This window comes from Spermophilus citellus (assembly GCF_964194105.1).
Source record: "Spermophilus citellus genome assembly, chromosome: 8".
Classification (NCBI taxonomy): Eukaryota; Metazoa; Chordata; class Mammalia; order Rodentia; family Sciuridae; genus Spermophilus; species Spermophilus citellus.
The window spans coordinates 57,716,896-57,742,270 of record NC_138189.1 but is presented as its reverse complement, the minus strand read 5'-3'; the positions used below and the strand labels follow the sequence as shown (position 1 = coordinate 57,742,270).

The 25,375-nt window shown below is 32.0% G+C and overlaps 1 protein-coding gene across 6 annotated transcripts in view; it reads left to right on the top strand.

Moving 5' to 3' along the window:
* ANKRD17 (ankyrin repeat domain 17) overlaps positions 1-25,375 on the top strand; it is a 150,760-nt gene that overhangs the window by 53,464 nt on the left and 71,921 nt on the right. For all 6 annotated transcript variants that reach the window (XM_081304252.1, XM_081304255.1, XM_081304251.1 and 3 more), the window contains exons 2-5: positions 12,273-12,426; positions 18,867-19,023; positions 23,720-23,867; positions 24,186-24,333. In XM_081304252.1, the coding sequence (XP_081160378.1) occupies positions 12,273-12,426; positions 18,867-19,023; positions 23,720-23,867; positions 24,186-24,333 (607 nt within the window). The remainder of the gene's footprint in view (positions 1-12,272; positions 12,427-18,866; positions 19,024-23,719; positions 23,868-24,185; positions 24,334-25,375) is intronic.

Below are 25,375 nucleotides of genomic sequence, written 5' to 3'. Positions count from 1 at the left end.
TTTAAGTACTCTGTGGTAGAAGTCTAATTATTTTTTCAGCTTTATAGCTATTCTACAAAATAATTCAGTGATATATCTTTTTTCCCACTGTTTTGAGATACCATCTTTTTCACATGTTAAATGTCCCAAATATATGTGTTCTGGATTCAATATTCAATTTTGATTATTGTCAATTCCATATTTGACATCTGGTAGGGCATCCCTCCCATTGTTTTTCAAAAAAATTTTTTGGCAATTTTGTGTATTTTCTCTTCCAGATGAACTTTAGAGTCAACATGTCAAGTTCCATTAAAAATCCCTTTGGGATTTTGATTAGAAGTGCATTGAATTTACAGATTTATTTGGGGAGAATTGACATCTTTATTGAGTCTTCCTATCCAGGAACATGGTATGCTTCTCCATTTCTTCAGGGTGGTCTTTTATGTCCTTTAGTAAAGTTTTGTAGTTTTTTTTTTTGTGTGTGTGTAGGTCTTAACACTTTCCTTGTTAGGTACATTCCAGGATTTTTTAGTTTTTGCTATTTTGAGTTACATCTTTTCTGTTTTACACTTTCTGATGGGTTTTATTGCCGGTATACATAGGAAGGCTATTGGTTTTTCTTTTTTAATCTAGATCTTACAACTTATTTAGTTTTCATTTGATTACTTTGAAGTTTTTAGAAGGATGATTACTTTTGCAGAAAATTCATTATTTTCTTTTTCAATATTTGTACTTTTAGGGTTTTTCATTTGTTCTGGTTTTATTGCATTGGTTAGGTGTTTTAGAACTGTTCACTCCTATTTCTGATTTGATCATCTTGTTCCTGATTTAAGTTAATATTACTAATTTTTAAACTTTTAAAGTTTTATGTATGTTTGTGGATATGTATATGTAGTCTGCACATATACATGTGTATCCATGTATATATTTTTTTGCTTATATGTACGTGTGTGTGTGTCTGTGTATGTGTGTGTATGTGCTTTATATTTTTGGTAGATTACTTTTAGTTTAACAAGTATTTTTTATAGTAATGGCTATTATATTTAATCAAGTACTTTTGTTGAGATGATCTATGTTCTTTTTGAACTGATATTTTAATGTAGTAGACATTACACTTACTAATGCTGGTCATAATATGTTTTATTTTAAAAATATCCAGTGAAGATGTATTAATTTATTGTAATGTGCCCAGAACTGTGCCACATACAAGTGATGTGCAGTTATTACCATAACGTCATTATTCAGAAAAGTCTGAAAGTCTCCTCTTTTTTATGTGAACAGAGATAAATAAAGAAGTACCCAATAACAAGGTAATTTCAGGCTCTGTTAGTGTTCTCGAGGACATAAACAGAATGGGTGGTATGGTAAAGAGAGCCTCCTTTGATGATATCATTTGAAAAAATAGAAGCTAAGACCTGAAGAAAGAAGTGTTAGGAAAATCTAAGCAAGGGAAATTACTATTTCTTTTTGTATAATTAATTCTCCTTCTTTGTGTCCCCTTTTATTGTTTCTTTTTTGTAGTAGTTATATTACTTCTACATTTAATTTGCTAATAAGTATTATTTGTTTAAGTTTTTTGTTTTATTTATTTGTTTTTTGCCATTCCATTTTAGGTTTGTTGAGATTATTTATAGTGAGCTAAAGAGTTTTCCCATCTCTCTTCTGGGTATTGTAAATAAAATAATAATCAGTTTCTTAAATATTCTAATGTTTCTTAAATTTGGTAGAAATTACCTCCAGATCCACTTGGGATCAGTACCATTTTGAAGGTCAGTCATTGACTACCCTTAAGATTTCTTCAGCATACATATTCTTCAGGGTTTAATTTCAATAATACCTTTTTCTACAAAACCATTCATTTAGTTTAGACTTGATGGTGCTATTTTCTAAATATAATAGCTCTTTTTATATTTTCACTTTCTTTCATTTTCTTTGATCATACTTGCCAAAGATTTGTTTGTTTTTGCTAGTCTTACCCAGGAACAGATTTGAGGTTTCAATAATGAAACCTCTATGACTCCTCTCAATTTCTTTGCCTCTGTTTTTAGCATTGTTAATTACATGGATACATTTTCATTTGTATTTTGATTTTAAATCTTACTTATTTTAATTCTGCTTTGGTTCTAATGAATACATTTAAAGTGCTAATTTTTTTCTGTAAAAACAGAAATGGCCAAATCCAATAGGAAATAATAATAATTTTTATTTCTTTTGATTTCTGAGAGTTAGTAGACTTTTTGTATTTCCTTTTTAAATTTTCAAATAGCATGACACCCTGGTACTTTTTAATTTTTAGTTTCTTTTAGCTTTATGTACCAAGAATGTGACATTGTATAAATTTTTGAAAATAATTGAGATTTTCCTTTTTGCTTAAAGTTGATCAGATTTTTTGTTTGTTTGATTTTTAAGAACTGTATACTCTGTTCTGTTTTCCAGAACTATAGAAAATTCTATTTCTTCATCCTCTTTATTCTTGCATCATATGCTTACTCTTCATTTCCTAATAGTATGTGCAGAGTTTCTCACTAAGTTATATGGATTTTTCTAGTTTCTTATATTTCTAGCATTTTTACTTTGTTTCTTTATTATATTGTTTGGTGCATTAATGTTGGCTATTATATACTCTGAGTGTATTTTAACGGTTATTATAAAATATCTCTATCATTTAATGCTTTTTATTTTGAATTCTTTTTTCAGCTGGTATTAATTGAATAATGTCACCCTTGACTGAAATTGCTTTTTAATTCCATTTTCAATCATGATGATTGAAAAATAGCTCCCTCAAAGTAGAATATGGTTGGATTTTTTCTTATTGTTTCTTTTAAGCCTAATCTGCGAGTCATTAAAAAAAAATAGAAGAATTTTCTTCACTTAATTGTATATTAACTTGTCCTTTTTGTTTTGGGTCCTCTCCTAACATTTAAGGTTATAATGAAAACATTGTATTTTATTATTGCTTTGACTCCCCATTCCCTTTCCTGTCTGTAGCTAAATTTATTGAGTTTTCTTTTTTCTTCCCCATTTGGGAATTAGTCTTATCCTGTGGTAGATCTTAAATTAAGCTAACTAGCATTTGTAACTAATTGCTCCCTTCCTTTGGAATGTAGGTTTTGGCATATTTCATTATCGGTTATGGCTTTTATGTTTATAAAAATAATTTTACTAATATGTTTATGTCTTAATATACTTTCACTTTTTTAGCATTAAGGAATTATTTGTTGATAATTAATCTGAGAGGTTGAAGATATATTGTATTTACTGGTTTCTTTTCTAAATGCTTAGTTTTATGAATCCAAGCGTGTTTCTTTCTTGGATTTAGGAAATCTAATATGAATCTGATTTTTAATCATCTTAACAGCCTCCCCCTTCATCACTCCAAAATCATTTTGTATTTTTTGAATTCTGAAATTTCAGCAGGTTTATGCCTGTAGATTTTATGGTATATGTGTCTGTAGGCTTTTTAAAGCTATCTCATAGGGATCATTATATTCAGGAGCTGTTTTTATGATAATTGATGAAAAAATGATAATACCAGAAACAAGCTAAATTTGTAACTAAATTTTATCCTTCTACTGAATCTTACTGTTCATAAAGAGTTTGGTGGAAATTTTTTAAAATACTCTTCAACTTTAATTCTTTTACAGAAGAATCCACTTTTAAAATCCAGATTTGAGAATTTACGAATTTTGTCTTACTTTAAACATTTGTAATTTGCCTACTTGATAAAATTTATAATCATTAAATTTTATATTGGATTATATTAATAATTTTATGTTGAGTGCCAAGCAAATAAGCACTTTGAAGCATAAAACGGAGTTCATGTTTTGTGTCAAATAAAGCCATGTTAATTGTATCACTGATTCTTTGCGTATTTCTAGATGATAGTATGTGCTTAACTGATGTTTGTTATATGGATAGATGAATATGAAAAATGTAGGAAGGAATTAATCACGTTTTATAAATATACTTTTGAAAGCTGACTTATTTAATCAGGTTCACTTTAGTTTTAATCTCAAAATTTTATCATAATCATAGTATTCATTGACATTCTTTTTACAAGAAAAACTATTTTACTTTATTTTATCTTTTTAGTTTTCATGTTATACATATATTAGTTCTCAGTGACTTTGCTGCAAATTTTGTCTGTATAGAGTAAAAAAATTCTATCTCAGTTATGTTAGTTTTGGAACAGTTTAGTCTTTATGAATAAGTATAGTATTTTACTGAAGTTTAACTCTTGTTTGTGACTATATGAAACACAAACCAAAGGAATTTTTATTAGGATATGGGGCTATGTGCAGAAGAATAAATTAATGATGAGTTTATAAGTTATACTATTTCATTTATATATAATTCCATCCCAGCACTTATCTGTGGAATATCTATGTATCTGTGATTATCTGTATTCAAAGAATAAGGTGCATTCTACTGTCATAACCATTAGAACAAAATTTAAAAAAAAAAAGAACTTTGAAAAGCAAATAATATTTTTTCTGGGCTTTAGAGACATTGTAAACTATTAAGAATTTCTTCAGGGAGTTGGGTGTGTAAGCTTAATCACCACCATCACCACACACAAAAAAAGAATACATTCAATTACTATTGTCATAGATTCAAGTTATAATTTCTTAGCTTTTATGTGCAGCTCCTTTATGTACAGCTCTTTAGTATCTTTTTATATGCAAAAGATATGTTCATGATAATAAATGATACCAAGATTTGGAAAGTGTATTTAGCTAGCATTACGTTCACTTAGCCTATGATTTTAATAGCACTGAGTAAGTGACATCTTAAGTAATTCAGTTCATGACAGTTCTAAGTTGTTTTAAGAGGGTTTTGTGTTTGTTTGTTTGTTTATTGTGGTAAGTAAAAATAGTATTATAGATGTGTATTTATAAACCCATTTATATCATTGGAATGACCAAATGGGTCATAAAAAAATCAAATACATTCAGTAAAAGTAAAATTCCAGGAAAAAAATTTAAAAAAACTTTATCATAAACATTCTTTTAGAGAGGTTTTCTATATTGATTGGATTTATTAAGATATTTAAAAATTTTAAGTGGTGAACTTTGGATTGAAAATATTTTTATTTCCTGGAGCAAGTGTGGAATTATTTGTTGTTCTAAAAAAACATTTGTAGTTTAATAAAGATTTAGATTACCTTTCTTGGAAGATACATTATCAGTTTAAAATTCAAATCACTATCTTGAAATTCAGTGATAAATAAGTACACAGGATAGAAGTATGTTTGTTTATCCTTAGAGATATTTTTCCTTATTCTCACATCATGTAATCTTACATTTAATGTGTTAAAGTTCCTTATTGCTTTCTTTGTCTCTGATATCACATTTATATGAAAGGTGATTTGTCCAAAAACACCTTTTACAAGGTCTCTAGTTATCTTTCTTTTTAAAAAATATTTATTTATTTATGTATCTTTAGTTTATGTGGACACATTATTTTGTTTTTATTTGATGCTGAGGATTGAACCCAGTGCCTCATGCATGCTAGTCGAGCATGCTACCACTGAGCCACAACCCTAGTCCCTCTAGTTATCTTTCTAAAACACTAAAATTGTTTGCCTTACTGCTCAAATGTTTGTAAGCTGAGCTTAGCCTCATAATTTAAAGTCTCCATCTTCCTTAAGCATCATTCTTTTACTACTCTTTCAGAATTTTTTCTTCTTCCTGTGCACAATGTGTTATTATCTATTTAGCACTGTTTTCAAACTTGTTTGAGTTGTTTGCACTTAATGTTGTCTTTCTGTAGAAGACATTGATATTAAAATCCGTTTTTGTATTTCTTTTTAACAGTAGTTAGGGTACTCTTTTACCCGTAATATGTAATTGGTGGTAGATATTTTTTGAGTGGAGTTTCTATGCATGATGTTTGATTAATCTAAATATACTGTCTCCTTATCCTGGATTATTCTTCTGTAGTATGTCAGAAATAATGTATCTATTTTGAAGAAGAGTTCCTTTTAAATGTAATGCTAATATTCACAGTTAGTCAGATAGTCTAGCATCTCCAAATTTCCATGTCTTTGTGTTTTGAGTATTAAACTGGGTTTACTTGGGGAGAAGGTGGGCAAAGTTTTTCTTTTAATGCTATAGTTTTTTTCTTTAAACAAAAGCAACCTCTGCAATGAAGCCTCACCTTTAATCTTTCAAAACCAAAAGCATTTAACGTGCACAAAATTGCAGAGACTTATACAAAAAAGCCTCTTTCTATATATGTGTATCTCTCAGGTTCAGTGTTAGTAAGAATTTTCCAAACAGCTTTGTTTTCCTCAAGCATTTTATGACAGAGTCTTAACATTATTTTTACATTCTACAGTGTGCATGTCTAAAAGATAAAGGACATTTTTTATATAATCAAAGTAATATCTTTGTATTCCTTAATAGCCAGTACTTACGTAGATTTCTTCGTGTCTCAAAAATGCAATTTTTTTATAGTTGGCTTGTTTGAATCAGGATTTAAATGTCTATATTATTTTGCTGGTTATATTTTTCAAGTCTCTTTTATTTAGAGCAGTTCTTTTATTTATTTATTTTTTATTTTTTGTTCCCATTCTGTTTACTTAAAGTGGTTGGTAATATTGTAAAATATTCCACATTTTAGATGTCTGTTTCTGTTTATTAACTCAGTGGTTCTCAACCTCCTTGTTCCTCCTAGGATTTTATGGGGGAGGGGGTTCTTCTCTCTTCCAAGGGGATATTTGGCAATATTTGGAAATATTTTTGATTGACAAGATGAGGTAGTGTTGCTACTGGTTTCTGATGAGTAGGGACCACAGAATGCTGTTAAATACATAAAGTGAAGAGGACAGCCCCCCAACAAATAATTATCTGACCCAAAATATCAGTAATGCCTATTTTGAAAAACTAATTCATCTTGTTCTCAATGCCTTATTTTGTTTTTAAACTGGAAGTTATTTCTAAAGGCTTTATTAGGTTATTGTTTATTTGGAGGGGCAAGAATTCTTCATTGGAGGTACTGCTTGTTTTTATATGTTGCAGAAATCAGGGGCATATAATGTTTGACTATTCCACTTTTAGTACTTAAATAGTAGACTTAGGTGGTAACAGCCTGATTTCCTAAATGAAAAATTCGAACTCCATTTTTCTAAAACAGTACAAAAGTAGACCTTTTTTATTACTCCAGCCTTGAAATTTCTGGTGTTCTCTTGAACTAGTTAATTGGATAATTGGTCCCTTTGTGTTAGATATTTAGAAACCTGCCATTTCTCTGGCTCTTGGCATTGTCTTGCTTTGTTTTCTCTCTCTTCCCCCACCCCCCCCTTTTTTTTTTTTTTTTTTTTTTGAGGTACTCAGGATTAACCTAGGGCCTTGTGCATACTAGGCCAGTGCTTTGCCACTGAGTTAAGTCCTTAGTTTTTTTTTTTGTTTTGAGACAGGGTCTCCCCAGGTTGCCTAGGCTGGCCTTGAACTTGAAGTCCTTCTTCTTTGTTTGATTTTTGGTTTTTTACCCCCCTTTTCTCTGGCTCTTCCAGATGGTTCTTCATACATAAATTTGATACATGCATCATTTCATGAAATATCCAACTGGTTAAAACAACACAACCAGAATACTTTAGTTTTAACTTTAGTTGTCATACTTTATGTATTCATAACCTTAATAGCATTTTTCCCCTCTTATCGAAACTTTAAAAAAGACATTCCTTTTCTCTTTCCTGTCTTCCTGAGAGTTATTTATACATTTCATCTAAAGAAAATATAAGGTTGTAACTGAGTGGTAGAGCCCTTGCATAACATATGCAAGGCCCCGGGTTCAATCCCAAGAACCGTATGTAATAAAGTATTTAAAATATTTATTTAAATTTCTTAATTCAGACCATTTTTAATATTTATTTTCCAGAACTTGATTATGAATCATAAAATTTTTTTATAAGAATCATATAGTGGGCTGGGGATGTGGCTCAAGCGGTAGCGCGCTCGCCTGGCATGCGTGCGGCCCGGGTTCGATCCTCAGCACCACATACCAACAAAGATACTGTGTCCGCCGAGAACTAAAAAATAAATATTAAAAATTCTCTCTCTCTCTCTCTCTCTCTCCTCTCTCTCTCTCTCTCCTCTCTCTTAAAAAAAAGAAAAAAGAATCATATAGTAAAGATGAGTGAGTTTTCCTTGGGAAAAAGCATCAGTTTTTAGTCTGAACTACCTCAGCTGAGGATGTAGTAGAGAGGTGTATGTATGCTCATAATCTGTCTTACATTTAAATAAGAGAAAAATAAGTGTAGTTTTTATGTTTATGAGATTGTACCTTCATTTCATTCTTTTTGCACTTACTCTATAATGTAGCATAAGATCCTCCCAGTTGGAAAGAGTATTGAATATTATTGTATGGCACCAGGTATCAACCCTGGAGTCTTTCGTGAGCTACACTCCCCTGCCCTTCAATTGGAAAAACAAAAATTGATGTTAAAGGAGGAAGTACTCTTAGACTTTTTCTCTGAATTTGTATGGCTCTTTTTTATCTCATTACTTATTTATTTTTTTATCTTGTATTTTTTTATTTGTATGTAATTTCATTAAAAGATATATAAGTTTCTTAGATAGTAGGGTTGGTTTTTACAAACATTTGTATCCCCTAGTAGTAAATCGTTATCTTTTGCCCATAGAATGTGTTAATCAACTTTTTATTGCTATGACAAAATACATAAGAAAAACAACTTACGAGAAAAGGAAGGATTTATTCTGGCTTATGATTTCAGACCATGATTGACTGGCTTTATTGTTTTGGATCTGTTGGTGAGCAGAGGGATATGACTGAGCAAAAGCTGCTCACTTCAATGGCAGCTGGGCAGTAGACTGAGTGAGGGGAAAGGGTCCTTGGATAAGAAATACCCCTTCAGGGCACATCCCATAGTGACCTACTTCTTCCAACTAGACCCTACCTCCTACAGTATCCACCACCTCTCAATAATGTCATCAGCTATGAATCTACCTGTGGATTAATCCATTGATGAGGAGAGTCCTTATGATCCAATCTCTTCCCACGAATCTCACCTCTGAACATTGCTGCCTTGGAACCAAACCTTCATCCTTGAGCCTCTGGGGGCAATTCCAGATCCAAATCATAAAAAAAATGGTTTTAAATAAATATGTGTTTAATAAAGAAATAAAGGTAGCATTTTGTTCCACTGGCTACTTTAAAGTTCTCTATGTAGTATTTCATAGTCATTTAAATTTACTGTTTTTAAATTATCATTTTAAAAAATATTTTTTTAGTTGTTGATGGACCTTTATTATATGTGGTACTGAGAATTGAACCCAGTGCCTCACACAAGCTAGGCAAGCTGTCCTACCACTGAGCCACAATCCCAGCCACTCAAATTTTTTTATATTGTAAAAGTAATGGATTTAAAAATCAACTTATGCAGGGTATGATAGAGCACATGTGCCATCCCAGTTACTCAGGAGGTTGAGACAGGAGGATCACAAATTTAAAGCCAGCCTTAACAACTTAGTGAGGTCCTAAGTAATTTAGTGAAACCCTATCTCAAAAATATTTTTTAAAAAGGTGAGGATTAGGGATCTATCAGTGGTTAAGCACCCCAGGTTCAATCTGGGACAAAAAAAAATTAAAGTCAATTTACAAATTTTTATAGTGTTTATTGTAAGTTTAAAAAATGTAATTAAAAAAAATTTAAATTGACACAAAGTACATATTTATGAGGTCCAGTGTGATATTTCAATACAAGTACACAACAGATTTTTTTTCTAAAATAATTTAAAACATTTTTTATCTATTCATCCTTACCTGTATTAATGTTTCTATATTTCCTTTGTTCCCTCCACCCACTCTCCACCCTCCTCACCCAAGTGAGGGTTGAACACTCAAGAATATTCTGCCACTGAGCTACATGCCCAGCCCTTGCTATTATTTTGAGACAGGATCATACTAAGTTGTCCAGGTTGGCCTCAGACTTAGTGATCCTCTTGCATCAGTGTCCCAGGTCCCTGGAATTAGAGGTGTCTTCACTGTGCCTGATTCCTTTCTTTTGTCTTCTCATTGAGTTGAAATGATTATGGATATTTTAATAGATAAAATTTCATTGGGCAGTAGCTTTTTCTTTAGATCCAGACTCATCTTTTGAACCATTTTTTAAGATAGGAAGGCATTTTTACCACTATGTAGTTTTGAATCATACCTTGCTGTGACCAAACCATGCCCAAAGTCCAGTTCCCAAAGTATAACATATTAGTTTCCAATTTTCCCAGACTATAACAGTTTAATTAATTACCCAAGATGATTTTTGCTTTACCATGCCTTTGCCTCTGCGCTTGAAAATAACCGAACCTATAAAAAAATTGTTGTGGTTTTTTTTTTACTTTAACACCTTAACAGTGGTTTTTGATTGGTTAAAGTTAATGTATACTTTAAATTTTTATGGAAATTTTCAAATATTTACACTATTTCAGGCAATTCTGTATTTGTTTGCTTTTGAAATAGTAGAAATCTAATTTAATAGTAATTGTGTTGATTAAAAATTACACTATGCATGGTTACTTGATAGGTGACCATTTGTCACCTCATTTAAAAATGGAACATTTTAGTATTCTTATATGCTTGTTAACATATTTATTCTTTAAGGTATTTTTCTTACTCCTGACTTGTGCATACTAGGTATGAGCATGATTATGCTGTAGGTTGTTAATTGCTTTTATATGTCTATTTTAATTATTAATAGTGTTAAAATTACTTTAGATTTGTGAAGTTAGTTTCTTTGGATCATATTAGTGATATTTTGTATAATAATTATTATCAACATTGTTATTAATAAACAGAAAGAAATATATGTATTTTTTAAATTTTATTTATTTATTTGTATGTGGTGCTCAGAATCAAACCCAGTACCCCATGCATGCTAGGCGAGCACTCTACCCCTGAGCCACAATCCCAGCCCAAGAAATATACTTTAATATCTCTTTATAAGTAGCACTACAATAGAGATTTTCAGAATGAAAATTTTCCCTATTCCTTAGGAGTTTATAATTCTTTAAATTTCTTTTAATTGAATCTGATTTTTCTTTTCTTTTCTTTTCTTTTTTTTTTTTTTTTTTTTAAGGTTAGTGGTTCTCAGTATAGGTCTGTGGGCTTCTCAGGGTCCCAAAGTTCGTTTCAGGGTGTTTAAGGTATTCAAAATTATTTTCATCATAATACTAAGAAATTGTCATTTTTACTATGTTGACATTGCACTAGTGGTACAAGAGCATCTTTGCAAGTAAACATTCTGATTTCTTAAGGTCACGGCATCAAACTATTCTAGTTTCATTGTATTTTTGGTTGCCATGTACTTGTAGTTAAAGAAAAATTAAAAGCCAATTTTACCTTAAAAATGAAAGCAGTAAAATTTATTAATTTTATAAAAGCTCCACTTTTTAATGCATGTTCTTCTAATAGGACTGGGTGTGACAAAATTGGAAGTATACATAAAGCACTTCTGCTACATTAAAAAATAGGATGTTTGGAGGAAAGGCAGTGGTGTTTTTTTTTTTCAGGATGTAAGGTGAATGAGCCATATTTTTTCATGAAATAGCATTTGTACTGAAAAGTACAACTGACAAACTCAGTGTTTGGCAGACATTCTAAAAATGATAGAAGTGAGCCTTTTACTTTAATTAAGACAATATTTATTGCCAGTAATAAAGTTTCCAAGCACAAATAAGAATTTTAGAATTCATATTTATTTGCCTAGATAATTGATAGATTTCCAGTACTTAAAAGATTTTTCTGATGAAGTTAATGGTTATACGATTTTTTATATTATAGTTTAACCTCAATATTTAATAATATTATTAAATATAAGCCTTAGATGAAGTTCTTGCAAGCATAGTAGTTCATAAATGTATAAAAGCATCCTGAAAGTAATGCATTTAAAGACTGATTTAAGGTCTGAAGGAGGGAGGAACTGCTGATTTATGTCTTCTCCTAAAGTCAAAGTTTTATAGCTTAATAACTAACTTTGTAAACTCATATATATCTCATAACCACATTAAAATTGAAAAGAACACATACAATTTCAGTAAACAAAATGAGACTGTTCTTAAATAATAATTTCTTACACAAATATAATCTTCTATTAAGCAAGGAGCTTAGGTATCTTTTTAAAATTTATTTAGGGTTATCATTATATTTATCATTGGTAATTATGTTAACATATTTCTCTGTCCTTCCCTTCTTCCTTTTTTTCTCTTTCTACTTTTCCTTCCATTCTTCCTTTCTTCCTCTTTTTTCTTTTTTTCTTTTTTGTGTTTGTTTTCTAGGTGGAGTCTTTCATTTTGGATCAGGATGATTTGGAAAATCCAATGCTGGAAACGGCTTCCAAGTTGCTCTTGTCAGGTACTGCTGATGGTGCAGACCTCAGGACAGTAGATCCAGAAACACAGGCTAGACTGGAAGCTCTGTTAGAAGCTGCAGGTATGTCTGTTAACTCTACATAATAAGAAGTCTACCTGGGCTGGGGATATAGCTTAGTTGGTAGAGTGCTTGCCTTGCATGCACAAGGCCCTGGGTTCAATCCCCAGCACCACCACCACCAACAAAAAAAAAAAAAAAAAAAAAAAAAGGAAAAGAAATCTACCTTATTATCCAAAGTTGCACATAAACCTAATAAAAACTCTTGTTATTATAAATGTGTGGTCTTGTGTGTTTAGTATGATAACAGTTCATAAAGGTTAATCATTACTCTCTAGACAATTACATGGAACATATTTTAAAATAGATTTTAATTTTCATTACTCGAGTGAAATGTTTGTGAATTTGCCTACCTGCATGCCAAAATGTACTTGTAATCCCCAAATCAGTATTCAGACTTTCATGGATAAGCACAGAACAGCAGAATTTTTGAGTTACCATATCTGCATGTTCCCAGCTAAGGTCAAGCAAGATGATGCTTCCTGCTTTTAACTCTTGTTCTTCAGCAGTTTGTGTAGTGCCTTTTTTCCTCCCACATTTTTGCTCCCCCTTTTTAAGTACTGGGGATTCAACCTTGGAGTGCTTTACCAATGAGCTACATTCCAGCCCTTTTTATCTTTTTATTATGAGACAGAATCTAGTTCTTGTTAAGTTGCCCAAGCTGACCTCAGATTTGCATTTCCTGTGCTTTAGCCTTCTAAGTCACTGGAATTACATACAAATATGCACCACTGAATCTGACGCATTTGTGTGTGTGTGTGTGTGTGTGTGTTTTTACATGTGTGTTTACTAGTGATTTCACTGCTTAAAATGATCCCCAAGCATAATGCTGAGTGCTATCTAGTGTTCCTTAGCATAAGAAGATGTTCCCTAGTATAAGAAAGTGTTATGGAAAAAATGTGTTTGTTAGGTAAGCTTTGTTCAGGCATGAGTTATAGTGTTGTTGATTGTGAGTTCAGTGTTCAACAATACATGTCAGATAAGATGTAAACAGAAACACATGTGTCAGATAAAATGTAAACAGAAACACATGTGAACAAGGTTATGTGTTACTGAAAATGCTGTAACCAGATATTTGAGATAACCTAATCTTGTATTTGCCCTAGGAGTAATGGTTTAGAATTTAGTAATTCAGGTTAACAGCAACTTCTTAGAACATATCTTCCATAAATAACTAATAAGTGACTGTATATAATTTCTCCTAGGCATTGGTATAGGCTGTCTCTTATAACCTTGCATAGTAAATCATCATACTTTTGTAGAGTGTATTGTAGTGTCCCTGTAAGAATGATGTTTTAATTAGAGATTATGTACATAATCAAAGATTTAGTACCATATATGTAAAATATGCCCTAAATGTAAGGTGATAATAACTCTGAATCTCTATAATCAGTTTTAAAAATCCTATATATCTTTTTAAGTTTTTAAAAATAGGCATAAATATACTCTGAACATTAATTTTTCATGGCTTGAGATCTCTGATGCTCTATATATTGTATATCAAGTGCATGCTGCTATTTTATTATAGCATAAAAATGACTTATTAGTGTTCAGTAATTCTTTCAATATGTCTTATAACAGAGCATCTAAATGTTGGAAGGACTCATGATTAAATAAATTGTAGAATGGATTATTAAAAGGATTTCCACCAAACACAGGCAATCCATACATAGTAAGGCATATGTAAGGTGCTCTTTTTGAGTATAGAAAACTGTTTTTAAAGAATGGTTGAGACATAATTTAGCTTTTGCTAGAAATTTGCTGTTGCTTTAGAAGTGCAAATTATACTATAGAAATTAGAATTATGAAATTATTTGAAAATAGTCATGAGTAATAGGAGATAACTTTTTCTGCAGGAAAAAAAAGCCTTAGGTTGAATAAACTACACTTTAAATGCTTAAAAGACTAATTAATAGAATAGGGATGTTTGTTTTCTGTTGACCCTAGAGGCAGAACCAAGTTCAAAGATGAAAATAGATTACAATTGATAGCTGACTTTTGGAGATAGAGTGCGTCTTTATGGCACGCTAGTAGTTGCTTCACTATTCTTGTTTTTATATTCTCATTTTTTCATTATAGTCGCTAACAAACTAGCCTCCTTTTTCCCCCTTTCTTCCTCATTTATCTTGTTTTTCACTTCTCGTCTCCTTTCTTCTTTTCCTTCCTAGTAATAAAAATTTTCAAACAAAAGCTTAGAATAACATAATAAGCTCTCTGTATCTCCATTGTCATCCATTTTCAGTAACTACAGCTATATGGGCAGTATGGTTTCATGTTTATCCATTTTTGCTTGTTTTTACAATTGATTTGTTTGAATTGGGATCCAAATAAGGTTATCCTATTTTAAAGTATTATTTTTTCTAAGTGTATTCAATTATATTTGTCCTTTTTTTTTCTGTTGTTGAAGTGGCAGTTATTTGGACCACTATATGGATTTTGTCATTCCTCTAAGTTAAAGTTACCATAAATCAGAATTCAGATCCAGATATTTGATTAATTCCAGTTTATTTTGTTTTTGGCACGAATAATCTTTCATGGTGCTGTATATTTCCTATGTATCACACAGGTACTATCTTGTTTTCCTCTTTCTGTAATGTTGATATTAAATAAGGTTTAAGTATCTAAAGCTTTATTTGAGAAAGGGTGCGTGGGAGGTAAAAATATTTGAGACCTGTCTGAAAATGTCTTTCTTACTAATCTCATACTTAATAGTTTGATTATATACAGAATTCCAGTATAAAAATAATTTTCCTTCAGACTTTAGAAGCTTCTACACCCTTATTGTCTTCTTTCTGGTGTTGCTTTTTGAAAAGTTTGATGGCACATTTATTTATGATTTTTCCAAATCTGTACCAATTTTCCCTATTCCTTTTTCAAAGCTTGAGAATTTATGTCATTTTAAAATTTTGATCTTCTTTGGAATACTCTTGGTTGTTTTTACATTCAGAATTTCTCTCAAATGTCTGGTGATCACTTTATTCTATTTTTAGTCAATAGCAATGACATAAAAAGATAAATTAGAAACTTTACAAATGTTTTCCCAATTCACATGCTTTACTATAATGCATGTATTGGTTTCCTTTTGTAGTATAACAATTCATTTAAAACATGGCTGTGTGACATGGCATTTATTTATTATCTCTTAGTTTCTGCCATGTTTCTCTTGTTTAAGGTCTCACTGGGCTGAAATTGCCCGTGCGAGTTGTTATCTGTTGCTTTGGGAGAAAGTTCACTTCCCATTTTATTGTTATCAGTAGCAGAATTCACTTCTTTCCAGGTGTAGAACTCAGATTCCACTCTTATGGTCTATATTAGCTGGGACTCTTCTCACTACCCTTGAGCATGCCCACATTCCTTGATACATGATGATCTTTATGCAAAGAGTAGCATGCAGAATTTTTTTATTCCCCAAATTTTTGACTTCTATATTTCTAACCAGCCAAAGAAATCTCTGCCTTTTATGAGCTTGTATGATTGGTTTGGCCCACCAGGGCAATCTGTCTTCAGATCAACTGTGCCCTATAACATAATTTAATCATGGGAATAAAATGTATCAAATTCAGTATCACAAGAATTGTGTAAGCTATGTATTCCAGGGGTAGGTAATGTAAGGAACATTTGAGAATGAATACTTAGCACTGATTACACAGAGATCTTTCATTTATTTGTGAGCGCACCAAATATTGGTATCTTTAGATCTTTTCTTTGTGTCCAGTTTTTCGAAAAACATACGTGATAATTTTTAGGATTATGGGTACTGAGAAAGTGTAAGAGGACTGAGAATTTCACTGCTCATCATATAGATGTTCGCTTATTCTTCATTTTCCATTTAGTACTTTATTTCCTTTTCCTCTAGTCCTAGACCTTTCTGGTTCTAGACCTAGTCCTAGACCTTAGTGGTTCAGTTTGGAGATGGACACTTGTGTTCATTTACTCAGCACAATTGTTAAACCACTTTTAATGTTTTACAAACAAAACCTTACCCCTGTGTCTGGTACCTTTAATTCCTGAGTCTTATTAGGGTGATCACCTTGTTTGTCTCTTGTTAAGTTTTTCTTATTCTGTTGTTAAATCAGTTACGTCTCCTAATTTGCCTTCATAAATAAATGTTTTTTAGATTTAAAACTATTCCCTAGTTTTTTCAAGGATCGAGTTTCTGTTGCATTCCACTCTCTTTTAAAAATTATTTTAAGAGGGGCAAACAATTATTTTTTACTCCCTTATGTTAAAATTAGAAATCTAGATATTTTAATGTGCCTTCTGAAGTTTTGTGATTCTTTTGTTCACTTGTTTAAATGTCAGAAGTTAGAAAGAATAAATGTGGTCATCTTGTTCTTCCTCTGTTTTTTGATTGGTGCTGATTAATATAACTAGAAAAAAAGGATCATTATAATGCAGAATAACTAGTATGATTAATTTTTGATGACTACTTATTCAAAAGGTTATTATCATCTATATCTTTAGTTATTTCCTATTTAGTACTAGAATAATCTGTTTATGAATGCATGATGTTCATAAAGATTTATTATAAAGTCTTTTGATAAATATTTATCTATCATCTTGCCTAGTTCCTTTTGCTATCACTGACAAATATTTGTTATATAGTTGATCTGGGTTGGCTGCAAAATTCAAACTAATTCTCTCACATGGAAATCTGTGACCTTGAACTTAGTGGTGCCATAATATTCTTTTAACAAATAAAGATGATATCTGGATAAATATAACTGTAGCAGATTCAGCAAATTATATGGTAAAATATCAGTCTTCCCAGCATAAGACTGTTTTTATCTTTTGCACATCTTGATTAGCGGGTATGAAATTTGACTTCTGTGAACATCTTGTTATAGCTAAATCATAGAGGCTTCTTGCCAGATTACCTTTGATCTTACAAGATATAATACTTGATATCTTAGATTTTTTAAGAAAGAAAATAAAGTTTTCTTCTATAAACTTTAAACCCAAACTTACAATTATTGTGCCCCCTTTACTGTTACAAAATATATTTGTGTAGATATTTTTATTACCAAATGAACTTTTTGTTTCTGCCATTGTTCTAAAACCTGTGTTAAGCTTCGATTTGCATGTGAGTCACTTGAGGATCTTTTTAAAAATACAGGTTTTAGATCAGTGAAGCTTGGGGTTCTGAGATTCTGAATTTTTGACAAGCTCTCAAGTGATGGCAATGCTTCTATTCAATGGACCACATATTTGAGTAGCAGGGTTCAATAATATCCATCATATTACTTACTTTTTTAAAAAAATATATTTACTTTTTTTTTTTTTTTTGGCAGACACAACATCTTTATTTGTATGTAGTGCTGAGGATCGAACCCAGGCCGCACGCATGCCAGGCGAGCGCGCTACCGCTTGAGCCACATCCCCAGCCTAAGAGAGAGAATTTTTTAATATTTATTTTTCAGTTTTCGGTGGACACAACATCTTTATTTTATTTTTATGTGGTGCTGAGGATCGAACCCAGCGCCCCATGCATGCCAGGCGAGCGCATTACCGCTTGAGCCACATCCCCAGCCCTCTACTACTGAAATAGATCTGCAGATGTTAGAGAGCTTAAAACCTATATTTTTGAAAAGTACCACAGGTGATTCAGTTCCTGGATTAAGAACCACTGAATTATAGTGGTTAGGGATAAGCTTGCTTTACAGGAATATCTAGAAAAGAAATACATGATGTTTCATTTAAATGGTCACTGACCATTTCTACTTTTGAATTTCTTTTTTTTTTTTTTGCTTTTCTGAATGACTTTTAGAATGGTAATTTTATATACTTATATTTAGTAAGTATATGTAGTAAGTAGATATAATTTGAAATAAGAAATACTCATATATAGCTTATAGTCTAAAATGTATTTATTATTGGGTCACTTTTTTTTTTTTTTTTTAACAAGTGATAGGCCAGCTAAATATACTTGAGCAAAAGTGAACATTTACCAAAAATAAGGGATGGTACTGGTGCTACTGTCGTCAGTGCATCAAAAATAACTTTTTCAGGATGGTTTCTCCTTTCTGTTTTTCTACTCTCCTCTTTGTTGACTTTATTTTGGATGGTTTTTTTCTGTATGTGGTGATAAAAGTAGCTAAATAGTGCTTGACTCATACCTTTCTAATTTAGCAATCTTTGAACATAGGTTTCTTTTCCAAAGCCATGACAAGACTTCTGAGAACTTCTGGTTACCCCAGCATAGGCTAATGACCCATATCAGACATTGAGGGAGTGATAGGATCACATAGTTATAAGCCACATGGGAAGATTAAGATGTTTAGAAAATTTGAGGAGTTTTTCCCCACATTTTAGTGAGATAATATATATGGCCCCTGTACCATTTGGAGATTTTTATTTTTTAACATATATAGATTTAAGTAACATGAACTTTGCTTTGTTTCTCCTTTTGGGTATATCCATTTTTGTGTGAAATGATATAATAGGAATAGGCAAATTATCCACGGCTGATGGTAAAGCCTTTGCAGATCCTGAAGTTCTTCGGAGGTTGACGTCGTCTGTTAGTTGTGCGTTGGATGAAGCTGCTGCTGCACTTACCCGTATGAGAGCTGAAAGCACAGCAAATGCAGGGCAGTCGGACAAGTAAGTACTTTCTTGCCATGATCAGTATAAGAATCATTTTCTTAATAATAAAAATGACTAAATTATTGTGCAGTTATTTTGTATTTGACACTGTGTAATCACTTAACAAAAAAACCTTATACATTATAATAAATTTTACTGTCATTTTGTAAATCAAAAGCTGAGAAAGCTGAATAACTTGATCAAGATCAAATAGGTGACACATGGCAGAGCAGCAGTGTTTGTGTTACTGAAAACCAATTTCTTAGTCAATGATATTAAAAAGAAAATTTTTGCTTAAAGTTTTGTTTTCTTTTTATGTGAAAAAGAAGTAAATTCTTCCCAATTAGTCATACCATCTTTTAGTTCATGTGCATAGTTCCAACCAGTTTGAAGGAAATGATTTCATTTGTCTTACTGTGTTTTATTGTAAATGAGAATCCAAGGGACCTAATTTTTAAATTTCATATGATTTTTTGTACATAGTACTTTATAGTAAGGAAGGGCTCAGTAAATATTTTGTGACATGGTGTTCTAAGATTTCTTGATGATGATAGGCCATAAAAATCACACCATCTCATATGTAAACACAATTGTGTGTGTATAAATGTATATATAAACTCTTAAGGAAGTGACTTTTGAAAATAATCATTGATATTTTATTTTTTCAGTCCCCAGGGACATTTTTCCCCCTCTAAAATAATGCTATTTTGCCTACTTTAGCAATTGAAAAAATGGGAGTATTCTATTGTAGTCCTGCCTCACATAACGATGGGAATATATTCTGAGAAATGTATTGGTAGGTTATTTTATTGTTGTGTGAGCATTATAGAGTGTGCTTGTTGAATTAAGACAGGTAGTACTTTTTCTTTTTTGCTATTATTATTTTTTTATTGGTTGTTCAAAACATTACAAAGCTCTTGACATATCATATTTCATACATTAGATTCAAGTGGGTTATGAACTCCCATTTTTACCCCAAATACAGATTGCAGAATCACATCGGTTACACATCCACATTTTTACATAATGCCATATTAGTAACTGTTGTATTCTGCTACCTTTCCTATCCTCTACTATCCCCCCTCCCTTCCCCTCCCCTCCCATCTTCTCTCTCTACCCCATATACTGTAATTCATTTCTCTCCTTGTTTTTTTTCCCATTCCCCTCACAACCTCTTATATGTAATTTTGTATAACAATGAGGGTCTCCTTCCATTTCCATGCAATTTCCCTTTTCTATCCCTTTCCCTCCCACCTTATGTCTCTGTTTAATGTTAATCTTTTCCTCCTGCTCTTCCTCCCTGCTCTGTTATTAGTTGCTCTCATTATATCAAAGAAGACATTTGGCATTTGTTTTTTAGGGATTGGCTAGCTTCACTTAGCATAATCTGCTCTAATGCCATCCATTTCCCTGCAAATTCCATGATTTTGTCATTTTTTAGTGCTGCGTAATACTCCATTGTGTATAAATGCCACATTTTTTTTTATTCATTCATCTATTGAAGGGCATCTGGGTTGGTTCCACAGTCTAGCTAATGTGAATTGTGCTGCTATGAACATCGATGTGGCAGTATCCCTGTAGTACACTCTTTTAAGGTCTTCAGGGAATAGTCTGAGAAGGGCAATAGCTGGGTCAAATGGTGGTTCCATTCCCAGCTTTCCCAGGAATCTCCATACTGCTTTCCAAATTGGCCGCACCAATTTGCAGTCCCACCAGCAATGTACAAGAGTACCCTTTTCTCCACATCCTCGCCAGCACTTGTTGTTGTTTGACTTCATAATGGCTGCCAATCTTACTGGAGTGAGATGGTATCTTAGGGTGGTTTTGATTTGCATTTCTCTGACTGATAGAGATGGTGAGCATTTTTTTCATGTACTTGTTGATTGATTGTATGTCCTCCTCTGAGAAGTGTCTGTTCAGGTCCTTGGCCCATTTGTTGATTGGGTTATTTGTTAACTTATTGTTTAATTTTTTGAGTTCTTTGTATACTCTGGATATTAGGGCTCTATCTGAAGTGTGAGGAGTAAAGATTTGGACATTATCTAGATTTTTGCATTTTTTATTAATTTACCATTTTTCTAGATAGACTTTCTTTACTTGACATTGGGTTCTATTGCTAGTTAATATTCAGTTCTACTAGCCTAAAATATTATTGATAATGTCTAAATATTTTTAATGAGATGCCTGCTGAGACTGTTGAAAATTAAAAATACCTTGAAAGTGTACAAGTCTAGTTAAACTGAAACAATAAAGCATGTTTGTAATAATCTTATTCAGCAAAGCTTGAGAAATATGATGTAGTTAAATGCAGTGAATGTTATGTGCCAATTTTTATGTTAAGTATGATGCCCTGTGCCAGATTTAATATGCTCCTTGTTCAAAGTTCTGAAGTTCACCTATTGCTAGAGTAGATCCTACAAGGTTGTTTAATAGTTAGCATACATGTGGATATTAAATAAAAAGACAGAATGGTAGAAGAGGAATATGCATTAAAATAGTGAGAGATAATACCTTGAAAGAGAGAAAAGATGTTTTTATACAAGAAGTATATTGTGGGAAGGATTTGTCCTAACTTGTTTAAAAGTGAAAACGTAGGTGTGGGTGCTTTCATTGTCCAATGAAGTGGGAAATTAAGAGACTTTAAGAGGCAAACTTGTTGAGCACTGTTTGAAACTTTGATTTGGGTAAGGAGAAAATCCAATTGACAAGAAATGAAGTAATATAATATAGTATAGCATACATTGATAAGAACTGTGGGTTAAAAAAAAAGAAACAATCTAATGGGGAAGTGCCAGAGTAGTATTTGGTTTGGAGGTCATGTTGCATTTTTAATTTGGGGGAGAGTGTCAAGGAAACTCCTGTTTTTTTTTTTTTTTTTTTTTTTTTTTTTTAATATAGTAGATTGACACAATGCCCTTATTTTATTTTTATGTGGTGCTGAGGATCAAGCCCAGTGCCTCACACATGCTAGGCAAGTGCTTTACAACTGAGCTGGAGCCCCAGCCCTCCCATGACTTTTTTAGCAAAGACCTGAAATGGGTAAAGGAGTCATCTGTGTCTGAAAGAGGAGCTGTCTTGGCAGAGGGGACAGCAAATGGAAATATTTTGAGGTTGGTGCTTGTTTAGTACATTTGATGAATAGTAAGACCACTGTGGCTATAGTGGGAAGAAAAATTGTGAGAGAGGAGGAGATAGAGCCAGTGTAAAAGGGAGAAGGATCATGGTATCCTGCCACTGGTCAGATCCAGGATTTTAGTTTTTACTGTGAGTGAGATTACAGGATTCTGAGCAGAGAAGTGGTATGATCTAATTCCCTTTAAAGTACTTGTCCTTTACCTTTGTCTTTTTAAAAAGAGTCTGTAGGGCAAAGGTGAAAGATGAGAAGCTTTATCATAATCTGGGCTAAAAATGATGTTCTTGAATAGCAAACAGTGGAGAAAAGAGAGTGATTATCCATGAGTGGCTTTAGGAACTAAAGTGACAAGGCCATGTTTTAGAGGATGATGTATGAATTGAGTTATATTTGAAATAAAGTTAATACTATGGGCCCTGTATTTTCATTTAGAAGTAAAAGGAATGTCTAATATAAATTCTTTTAGAAGGCTTAAAGGGCAAAAACTTTTCTCTTAGTCTTATTTTCTGTTGTTCCATTTTTCCATTCCTTGTACTTGAATCCAGTTTTTTCCTTGACTCTATTTTTTGGAAACTTTGCCTGAAATATGATTATATAAGTAAATATACTCCCAAAAGATTCATTATCATTTTATTAATATAACATGCCTCCATGTTTTTTTTGTTTGGGTTCCATTTACCTGATCAAGGGACCTTGTCTTTATAATTAGTACACATTTTGTCCATTTTATGTTTTTGGGGGATAAAGTTTAATGAAATTTATATGGGGACCGAACAAAGTGAAGTATAATTATAGCTTGTACTTTGTGTGAGATTTCTATAGAATCTTGGCTTTGTTTTTTGGTATAGGGATTGAACCCAGGGGTGCTTAACCACTGAGCCATATCTCCAATTTTTTGTTTATATATTTTATGTAGAGACAGAGTCTCCCTGAGTTGCTAAGTGCCTCATTAAGTTGCTGAGATTGGTTTTGAATTCATGATCCTCCTGCCTCAGCCTCCCACACCACTGGGATTACAGGCATGTGCCACTGTGCCCAACAAGATTTTCTATAGAATTTAATCTTCAAATTTTAGTTATTTTTCCACTTAAAGTAAGTTAAAATAGATAGACATTATCTTTGAGTTGAATAACTGAAAACATTTTAGAATATTTGACTTTATTTATTTTGGCTTTTTTCTTTTTGTATTGATGATTGAACTCAGGTTCAGTCAAATATACCACCAGACTATATCCTTAGACCTTTTTTTATTTTTTATTTTGAGGTAGTCTTGCTAAGTTGTCCCAGCTGGCCTCAAACTTGGAATCCTCCTTCCTGGGCCTCCCAAAATTGCTAGGAGTACAGATGTGTGCCACCACACCCATCAGAATAATTTTAATTTTAAATAATTGACTTTTATGTGTAAATTTTAAGTTCAGTGAGCTCCATTTTTTAGCTTTCTGATATGAAATTTGTTGTGATTATTGAAATAATCATTCTTGTTCACACAGCTGTTATTAAGAGTGACATCAAAAACCAAGTTATACTGTACAATTTTTTATATTGTTATCTCCTAATCCTACAATATTCTTCACCTAACAGCCGCAGTTTGGCAGAAGCCTGTTCAGAAGGAGATGTAAATGCTGTGCGGAAGTTACTCATTGAAGGGCGAAGCGTAAATGAACACACCGAGGAAGGGGAAAGCCTCCTTTGTTTAGCTTGTTCTGCTGGCTATTATGAGCTTGCACAGGTTTGTCTCATCAAAATAAATCTTTTTTTTTTTTTTTTTTTAATCTGGCCTACTTAGTAAGAAATATTTTGAGATAGAGTCTTACTAAGTTGTCCAGACTGGCCTCACACTTTCAGCCATTAAGTTTATATCAGTATAGTTTTGTTAGATAAAGTTTGTGTGTTTATCGACTTATGAATAGATAAGTGTTAAATATCAGTGTTCAGGTTTTTTTAATGATGCCCTGTGTTCTATCCCTGGCACTACAAAACGAAAATAAAAAAACAAAAAATTTGATAAAATAATTTTTAATATTCATTACACTTTGTTTTTCTTAAGGTTTTGTTGGCAATGCATGCAAATGTGGAAGATAGGGGAATCAAAGGTGACATTACACCTTTAATGGCTGCTGCTAATGGAGGACATGTCAAAATTGTGAAGTTGCTGCTAGCTCATAAAGCCGATGTCAATGCACAGTCTTCAACAGGTTGTATTTTTTTAAGTTTCGCTAAATAGTAGCATGCTTTGGTAATAAATGTTTCACATGGAAGTGATCATTAATGTTGCTTTCACAGTTCCCGTATTTCTTAGAAGTGTTACATATTTTCAAAGTGTTTAAGAGGTTTAAATAGAATATATTTTAAGTGAAATTTCTTCCATTTTATGAGGGCTGTTACATACCCTTTTAAAGGGCCTTTAGATTAGATGAAACACTGATTCAGTTAGAAAGACCGTCATCTTGCAAAATGGAAAGGTATTCGCGATATGTCTCAAACCTCGGTTTGCTGTATTTCTGGTGAGAACACGAAGGGAAATTGGGAAGAATTCCCTACTATTATTAAACTGTAGCCTGGCGGGGGGTGGTGGTGGTGGTGGTGGTGGTGGTGTATAATGAAAAATTGTGTTCCATCAGGACATAACTTTAGCCTAAACTCATTTTCTTCCCAAATAGATTTATGAAGTTCTAAAATTATATGAAAATACATTTTGTTTATTTCCTCTGTGTAAAAATTTCAGTTTTATTAGATTATTTAAATAAATTTGAAGGTCTACATGGAATTTGTATTTTACTCAGACATGGGAGGTTTTTTATCATCAGGAAAGAATGTTTTTGAAATCACTTTAATTTTAAATTAGAATTAATTTTAAATTTAATTTTAAATCTGGTTAACTAGTGTTGGAAGTTGTAAGTGAAAAATTTATGTGTTTAAAAGAAATATGGTGTAAGATATATTAGGATGAATAATTTAGATATATAATTAATTCATTAAAATAAGCTTATGAAACATTTTTTTGATTACTGTTAAAAAGCATGTTTCTCATTTGAAAGGATAATCAGTTTCAGGGCAGATTTGCTGTCATTTTACAATTCCACTATCTTGATGAGTGTATGTGATTTTCCTCACATTATTTTACATGGAAAGGTAGCATAGGGGGTTAATTTGAGAAAGTTAAATTTCAATAAAAAAAGGAATTATATATGTCTATTATTCAATATTTATTATGATTCTAGTTTTCCCTTTTTGTGT